Source organism: Vulpes lagopus, chromosome 7 (genome assembly GCF_018345385.1).
Source record: "Vulpes lagopus strain Blue_001 chromosome 7, ASM1834538v1, whole genome shotgun sequence".
Taxonomy (NCBI): domain Eukaryota; kingdom Metazoa; phylum Chordata; class Mammalia; order Carnivora; family Canidae; genus Vulpes; species Vulpes lagopus.
In genome coordinates this window covers 11623968-11633371 of record NC_054830.1, presented here as the reverse complement: position 1 = coordinate 11633371, position 9404 = coordinate 11623968, and the positions used below count along the sequence as shown (strand labels likewise).

The window sequence follows — 9404 nt, the reverse complement described above, 5'->3', positions numbered from 1 at the left end:
TCAGAAAACTGTCTCAGGATCCAGGAAGGGGGACTTTTGTTGGGTAAGTTAATATTCAAAGTTGTGGCCAGATATTTGAGTTGCCAGAAAAAGATGTTTTTATAACAAAAATGTAAGAATTACTATCATATGTGAGTGCCTGCTGCTTGCCAAATGTAGGAAAGGTTTCCTATGCATTAATTCTTCTAAGACCCAAAATAAAGTATTACTTTTCCACATTTATTACCCACATCTATTACTTCTCACATTTTTTTGAGAGAGTGAGAGAGAGAGAAAGAGAGTGAGCAGGATGGGGAGAGGGAGAAGGAGAGAGAGAATCTCAAGCAGACCCTATGTGGTGCTCGATCCCAGGACCCTAAGATCGTGACCTGAGCCTAAATGAAGAGTGGGATGCTTAACCAAAAGAGCCACCCAAGCACCCAAATTGTTCACATTTTTGAAATTCATCTGCATGCAGATGAGATGCAGTTCAGGATCTGAGACAGGAGGTTACCCTGGATCACCCAGATGGGCCTGCTATGATTGCAAGTGTCCTTATAAAAGGGGGCAAGAGGGTTAAGACTCAGAGAGAAGTATAGGGGTTGTGACACAGGAAGGAGGGATTGGAGTAACTGAGGCAGGAACTTGAGCCAAGGAATGCCTGCTGACTCTCACTGCTGGGAAAGCAGGAGACAGATTCTCCCCTGATTCCCCCAAAGGACACAGCCCTGCTCACACGTTGACTCACACGTGGTGACCCTGACTTTGGCTTCTGGCCTCCAACATGGAGGAGGAGAGATGTGTATGGTTTTAAATCACTGGTTTATGTGCTTACAGCAGCCCTAGAAAACTGACTTCTGAAATGGCATCTTGTCATTATATGTTATGTGATTTCATGACAAAATTCATTTCAAGCCAGATTCTTAGGCCATTCTTCTTTATGGAGAAGACTTAGGGCATTGAGATTGCTTAAGGAAAGGGCTGAGTATCTTTGGAAATCTGTTAGCAGAGGTGAAAGAGTCCCAACAGCCCAGCTGCAGGATTTGCTCATTGGCTGCAAAACCCTCAGGTGTGATGTGAGGACACACATGACTGTATAGCTGTAGGGCACCCAGCCCAGGGCCTATGGTCTCCACCCAACAAACTCGGTAGACTAGAAACTGGAGGACACCAGGAACATTCTCCGTGCTCCATGTGGACTGCATGAGTCAGAGGAGATGCTAAAACTCCTGAGTGATGAGGCATCTGCATTACAAGGATACATGGACACGCACATCGTCAGAGAGAACACTGAATTGCAGGGGCCTGACCTGGTGGAGAAACTTACATGAAGCAAAACCCATCAGGGATCTGGAGATCTGGAACTCATCTCTTCAGCTGGAAAGGGGACATTTCTACAAGGCGTTTTACCTTTTGAGTTTTTTTGTATTTGAGTTCCTCAGAGAAAGAGAACTATCAGGATGGATGTGTAAACATATATGTGTGTATATATATACGGGTGTGTATATGTCATATAACATATTTAATGTTACAATATGTTTTGAATTCCTCTGTTTATTACTTGTGGCTGTCTCGGACCCTTAAGTACATCTCATCTGCATGAAGTCCCTTTGACCAGGAAAGAGAACATAGTCACAGGCTCTGGATAAGGGCATCTCAGGTAGAACAGATTGGCATGTCACCTGGCAGTCATTAACACCAATAATTGTAAAATAATAAAATGGAACCCCAGGGTCTCATTGTCAGTGTTGATGTGTACAAAGTGTCTCTGTAACTCTTCTAGAGTCAGTGTTTCTCTCTGGCTGTGTGAAAGAGCTGTGTGCCCAGGCTGCACCTGCCCTCTTCCCTGAAAGGTGTCTATTCCTTGTAATGACAGCTCTCTCCTCCTGGTCACAACCCCACTTCTCTCTGCAGGCACGGGAGAGAGAGGTGCATTCCTGATCACCAACTGCACACACAAGCAGGTTGTAATAGATTCCTGCTTCAGCACTTCAGGACACTGTGACTGGGGACAAATAATCTCTTGCATTTTCTACTTTTCAAAAATGTGAATAGTAATAGATGTGGGTCATATCTAAATGTGCAGAAATAATAATTTGAGGGTAGAAGAGTGAGTGCACAGGAAACCCTTCCCAAAACATTTGGCAAACAGCAGGCACTCATATGTGATAGCCATTCTTAGGTTTATTATTATAGAACATATGCTGCTTGCAACTCAAATATCTGGCCACAACTTTTAGTAAGAATTTATACTTACATATACATATATATATATACACATATACAGATGTATACAATGTAGATGAGAAATGTTGGAATGAAGGAGTCGCATGGAGATCTGTCTGACTCAAATCCTAAGGTTCTGGAAAACATATATTTATTTATACACACACACATATACATATATATATACACATAAACATATATACACATATGTATACACATATATGTATATATTTGTATGTGTATGTGTGTATGTATGCACATGTGTATATGTATACATTTGTATATATATGTGTGTGTGTGTGTGTGTGTGTATATATATAGTTTCCAGAACCTCAGGATTGGAGTCATACAGATCTCCATGCGACTCCTTCATACCAACATTTCTCATCTGCATTAAGGGTATGACCTCTCTCTCTGCCATCTTCACATAGCACTGTACACTCCAACACATCCCCCATATAGAGTCAAGTAAAACACAGGAATGAGAAATTGATGTTTTACTGAAAGTAATGTGAGGCAATAGGAAAAAGAATTTCCCTAAGTTATCAGAATGCGATACCCTTTTAACATTCTGTATGTTCTTAGGTAAACACTGAACCTTCTCCCCCACCCCATCTCTGTCTCTGTTCCTCTGTCTCTCTCTTTCTCCACTTTGCATTTTAGACATCTGTCACTCAACTCATATCAACATTGAAAACTGCCTAGGGTCTATCTCCTTCAAAGACAGTGCGAAACTATAAACTGTCAACCATCTCCTTGGAGACAAATAGTTTATGTTCTTTTGTGCATTTGTTATAATTAAAAGACAATACTTATAAAACACTGGACACATGATGGGATTAGCACTGGGTGTTATGCTATACGTTGGCAAATTGAATTCCAATAAAAAAAATGAAATAAGATAAAAATAAAACATTGGACACAGTGCCTGATAAGAAAAGCCTCAATGCTGGTGGTGTTTATTATTTTTTTAAAGATTTTTATTTATTTAATTATGAAAGACACACAGAGAGAGGCAGAGACACAGGCAGAGGGAGAAGTAGGCCCCCTGTGGGGAGCCTGATGAGGAATGCAATCCCAGGACCCCTGGGATTTGTATTGACCTGAGCCAAACACAGAGGCTCAACCACTGAGTCACCCAGGTGCCCTATGGTGCTATTTATTATTATGCTTATTTTTGTTTATTCTTTTCATGGCAGAGAGGAAGGTCCTTCTTTGCTTCTCCACTCAAGATGAACCATTGACATTAGTGCCCAGACACATCCATGTGATGCCCCTACCAGCCCATAGGTAGATAACACATTCTTAGAAAGAAGTAATATGAGGGGGTTCATCACATGGGGTCAAGAATAAGAGATAATGATTGCTAGAACCTATGCAAGAGTGAGGAAAACCGTGGTAGAAAAACAAATACCTAGCCTGCTCCAACACCTATGGATGCATCCAGCAATACCTATGCAGTATTTTCATATACTGATCCCTACAAAACTCCTATGGAATGAGTCCTTATTATTTGCAGCACTTCTGTCATATTTCCTCACCACAATATTTCCTCTAGCTGTCAGGAGCTTAGGGGACTGAATTTTCTCTGGAAGCTTTTCTTTATGGCATTCTTGAGCTCCTTATTCCTGAGGCTGAAAATGATTGGGCTGAGAAACGGGGTGAAGACTATATAGGTGGTGGCCATTAGAGTGTTACTGTCTGTAGAATGGGGGCCCTTGGGTTTGAGGTAGATAATGGAGGCAAAACCATAGTGCACAATGACCACAGTGAGGTGGGACACACAGGTGGAAAAGGTCTTGTGCCTGCCCTCAGCAGAAGGGATCCTCAAGATGGCAGCCACGATGAAGACATAAGAGAGGACGATGAGGGATAAGCAGCCCATCAGAGCTGAGACACACACCAGAATCACTCCCAAGGTGACAGAGAATGTCTCCTTCCCACAGGCCAACTGTAGGAGGGAAAGCACATGGCAGGCAAAATGGTGGATCACGTTAGATCCACAGAAGGTGAGATGAAAAACTATCAGGGTCACCATCATCCCCATGACAGAGCCACCAGCCCAGGTCCAAGACACAAGGCGGGCACATCCATGGGGGCTCATGAGCACGTTGTAGCGCAGGGGGTGGCAGATGGCCACGTAGCGGTCATAGCCCATGATCATGAGCAAGAAGGAATGGGTGAAGCCAAATGTGAAGGAGAAGAACATCTGGGTGGCACAGGCCACAAAGGTGATGGAGCGGTGGCTGGAGAGCATGTCAGCCAGCATGCGGGGGGTGAGGGTAACAGTGAAGAGAATCTCAGAGGTGGACAGGGCACACAGGAAGAGGTACATGGGCGTGTGCAGGCTGCGCTCACTCCAGATAGTAGCCATGATGAGCAGGTTCCCCAACAGCGTGAACAGGTACATCAGCAAGTAGAACAGAAAGAAGACAGGCAGGAGATGCTGTGGGAAGGTGGAGAAGCCCACGAGGATGAATTCAGACACCATACTATAGTTCTGGCCAGCCACGGATGCTGCATCTGCTGAGGCCAGAAAGGATATGAAGATACATGGTTTATTCCATAAGGACAAGGATGAGACAGTGTCAGAAAACCTACATGTGATTAGTCACATGAATAAACCAAAAAGGAAATGCCATGAATTATATCAATCCAGGCAGCAATCCTGGATTACCAAATTTCAGTTCCTATTTATGATTTGAAAGTTGATAGATAATTGACATGTAACATTGTATTATTTTAGATAAATAGCATGATGATTGATATATGTATATATCTTAAAGATTTTTTTAAAGGATTTTATTTATTTATTCATGAGAGACACAGAGAGGCAGAGACACAGGCAGAGGGAGAAGCAGGCTCCATGCAGGGAGCCCAATGTGGGACTCAATCCTGGGACTCCGGGATCACACCCTGAGCCAAAGGCAGACGCTCAACCGCTGAGCCACCCAGGGAACCCTTAAAGATTTTTTTTTTAATTTTTATTTATTTATAATAGTCACAGAGAGAGAGAGAGGCAGAGACACAGGCGGAGGGAGAAGCAGGCTCCATGCACTGGGAGCCTGATATGGGATTCGATCCCAGGTCTCCAGGATCGCGCCCTGGGCCAAAGGCAGGCGCCGAACCGCTGCGCCACCCAGGGATCCCCCTTAAAGATTTTTTAAAAGCTTTTTCTAAACCTGAAACCGACTGAGACTTTCTTAACTAAGAATATATACTACAAAACTATCAAATAGTATATGATGTGGGAATTTATCAATGCATTATTTCAGAATCAGGAATAAGCAAGGCCACTCACTGTCTCTGCTGCTCATTAGGTGGGCACTGAAAGCCTGGAACAGTACTTGAGGAAAGATATAAAAAGAAGGAGTATCTGGATTGGAAGGGAAGAGGCGTGATCACCTATCTAGAAAAGTAAAAGAATGAAGGCACAATATATTAAAACAAAGAAAGAACACAAGCTGCAGCAGACTAGATCATCTTCCCAAACTCATAGCATTTCTCATAGAATTATACCAACAATAATCATGCAAAACATAGAATTTAAGGAAAAAGTAAGATAACATTACCATTAGTGACACAAACTATAAGGAGACAGCTCTCAAATATTTTGGCCTGAGGATTTTTCTTTTCTTTTCCTTTTTAACAAAGACTTTTGTTTATTTATTTATTTGGGTGAGAGAATGAGAGACAGCCTGAATTGGGGAAGGGCAGAGGGAGAGGGAGAAACAGACTCCCCACTGAACTGAGAGTCCAACGTGGGGTTCAATCCCAGGGATCATGATCTGAGCCAAAGGCAGACTCTTAACCAACTGAGCTATCCAGGTGCCCCTGGCCTCAGGATTTCTTTATGCTAGAAAACTATTGAGTCCACTAGAGAGCTTTTGTTTGAATAAGTTATAACACTCCATTCTTACCATATTAGAATTAAAACAGATTCTTTGAAAATATTTAGTTATTAACACATTTTACAGAACAATAACCAACATTTGATTCAACCTAAAGGAACAGTGTACTGTCAATATAATTAACATTTTAGGAAAGTAATTCCATCTTTTAAAAGATTTTATTTATTTATTTGTTTGTTTGACACAGAGAGAGAGAGTACAAGCAGAGGGAGTGACAGGAGAGGGAGAAGGAGAAGCAAGCTCTGCACTGAGCAGGGGGGCTCAATCCTAGGACACCCAGAACTAGACCTGAGCTGAAGGTAGACACTTAACCGACTGAGCCACCCAGGCACCCCAGAAAGTAACTGCATTTAAAAAACTCATTTAGTGAGAGTGTGGCTTTGTTTTATATTTTAACAAGTTTGTCCAGTGCTGGCTGGGTGGGACACAGGACAATGTCTGTATCTACTCCTTCATTCAGCCTGTGGCTATATGCAGTTTTTAGTTGAACATATGACAAAAACACATCCTCACCTTCATTGGAAAAGTGAGGACCTAATGGCCCCTAGAAAGGGTCTCTGGAACCCCAGGGTCCTCATATCACACTTTGAAAACCTCTGTTATAAAATATCTAGGAATTAGCCAAACACATGCAATATCTCCAAGGATAGAAGTTTTAACCACTGATAGATATGTAGAAGACGGTCTAGATACATGAAAAACATGAAAGCCAATGTGCTGTCTTGGATGGGATGAGTTAATGTAACAATTATGTCAGTTCTTCCTCCAAATTATATCCAGTGCAACTGCATTTACAATTTAAGAAGTTAGGGACGCCTGGGTGGCTCAGCAGTTGAGCCACCGCCTTCGGCTCAGGGCGTGTCCTGGGGTCAGGGATCGAGTCCCACATCGGGCTCCTTGCAGGGAGCCTGCTTCTCCCTCTGTTATGTCTCCGCCTCTTTCTGTCTTTCATGAATAAATAAATAAAATCTTAAAAAAACAATTTAAGAAGTTAAATTTAAGGGGTACCTGGGTTGTGCTTGTCTCCTTCCCTCTGCACCTCGCCCACTCGTGCACACACACACACTCTCTCTCTCTCAAATAAATAAATTTGATAAATAAATAAATAAATAAATAAATAAATAAAATGGAATACACAAGAGAGATACAAAGATATCTATCCTCATATTGAGACTCAATTATAGACTCAGAATCATTTTAAAAATTGTGAGCCTAAAAAAAAAAAAAAAATTGTGAGCCTAGGGATGTCTGGGTGGCACAGTTGGTTAAGTGTGTCTGCCTTATGCTTGGGTCATGATACCATGGTGCTGGGGTACAGCTTGCTTCTCAGTGACTCCTGCTTCTCCCCTGCTTGTGCTCTCTTACTCTCTGTCTCTGTCAAATAAATAAAATCTTCAAAAAAAAAACCAATTATGAGCCTAGAACAAACATGTATCATATGTATGATACTGGATAATGCTGGTTGGATACCTCAGAGATATCCCTGCCTAATTCAAAACCCAATAAGTGGTAAAGGTGGCAGCACAATCAAACAGAAAAAATAGATTGTTTACTGGTTTGTGGTGGGAAAATGGTGATTTTATGAAACGGTGTAAACCTGAGTTCGTGACTGCACAAAAAGGTAGAATCCAGATGGATTTCACCCATAGAAGGGAATATGAGGTGTGTAGGAGAAGGCGCAGGAGAACAACTTTGTGAACTAAGAGTGATGAAGTACTTCTTAAGCAAACCTCAAAAACACAAATGGGAAGGTGATTTTAGAAAGACAAGAAATGGGTATATGAAGGTTTTATATATAAAGAAAGCATTTGAATTTTATAAGCATATCTTCTGTGAGAGCTGATGCCATTCTCACTAGTAAATGTTACTGATTGGAAAAAGAAACAGAAATGAACTTCCCCAAAGAATTTGATCAAAAAAGGATGTCCCAGATCCATGAACAGGTATGTGGAAATTGGGAAAAGAGCATTCGTGTTGCAGAAAAGTGTCCTGGGAATACTATCTAAAATAAATATGAAACCAGTAACACTAAGGAGACCTCAATACAGAAATGAGCGAAGGACATGAGCAGAAAACTCACAGAAGGAGGCACACAGACACGTGAAAGGATGGTTTTAAGGTAAGGAAAGAGCTGAGGAAACGACCCTTCACTTTCACTATATACCTCTTCATTTCCCGGATTAGAAAATGCCCAATGCAGGTGGAAATATGTGGAGAAAGCACTTCTCAGGGATGCTGGTGAGAACCGAGAATGGAGAAGCATAGACCACATGGGCTGTGTGCACCAGACATGTGCTCGGGACCATCTATCTCCATTGTCCCACCTGTCTGAAGGGAGCAAGTCGGAGGATGGTTCTGCAGCATTGCCTTAGTGGGGAAATGGACAAGCCTGCGTGGGAATCGAAGTTGGGAAGAGGGCAAGTCACATGGGCTGTGTGCAAACAGCAGGCCCCAGGCAGCAGTTCAATGCACACATGGCAGCAAACATGAACCTGTAAAATGATCTTGAGTGAATGAAGCAAAAGCAGATGAACACTCGAGCGTAATTCCATTTGGGCACACGACAACTAGAGCACCTGAAATTATTCTGGATGATGCTGTACCAGTGTATACATGTCACTATACATTTGTCCAAACCCACAGATTATGCAACACAGACAGTGAACTCCTAATGTAACCTGTGGGCTGAGGTAATAACAATTAACTGGTTTACCAACTGGGACAAATGCACCACAGCGATACCAGGTTGGACAACCTTTAGCAGGCCTCAACCCACCACATGCCAGTAGCATCCCTTCCCTCTCCATGAGATGTGACATGCAAAAGTTCCTCCACACATATAGAAACACTTCAGGAGAGCGGGGACAGATCCAGGCCCAAACAAGAATGCTGACTTAGAAGATGCAAAGGGCAGTAGGCTGGGTGAAGAATCCAAGACCCAGAATGGACAACCTGAGAAGACCCCCACTCCCACCACCACCCCCCCCACAGCAGCTGCCCAAGGCTGAGAGCCTGTCTTGTGATCCTTCTCCTAAACCCTGTCCCCATCCTGAGATGGGCCTTGCTCCCCACAACTCCGAGTATTGCCACCTACCCTGTGGCCTCCTGGTCCCCTCAGCCTGGGCTGCCTGTTCCAGGAAGCAGCCAGGGGGGGCAGAACAGAAGAAGCTCTCCTGCCTGATGCTATCAGCAGCACACAGGGGCAGGTGTGGGGCCAGACCTCAGGGCTCCTGGAACTGATGCTGTGTGCTTTTAGCCCTGCTGCAGCTTGCCAGCAGGCTGCTCCCC

The 9404-nt window shown here is 43.1% G+C and overlaps 1 protein-coding gene across 1 annotated transcript; it reads right to left on the bottom strand.

The window, feature by feature from the left end:
- Nucleotides 1-3766: 3766 nt before the first annotated feature.
- Nucleotides 3767-8480, bottom strand: LOC121495100 (olfactory receptor 10H3-like). The gene is made up of 2 exons (XM_041762388.1): nt 8441-8480; nt 3767-4731 (listed from the first exon to the last, which is right to left on the bottom strand). The coding sequence occupies exons 1-2, from the start codon at nt 8478-8480 to the stop codon at nt 3767-3769; spliced, it is 1005 nt and encodes a 334-aa protein (XP_041618322.1).
- Between the last annotated feature and the right edge of the window lie 924 nt (nt 8481-9404).

Excerpts from the sequence above, each read along its gene's own strand:
- LOC121495100 (XM_041762388.1), bottom strand. The coding sequence starts at position 8,480 with ATGCTGCAGAACCATCCTCCGACTTGCTCCCTTCAGACAG. Across the intron at positions 4,732-8,440 it reads GACTTGCTCCCTTCAGACAG|CAGATGCAGCATCCGTGGCT; the intron begins GTGGGACAATGG and ends TTCTGGCCTCAG.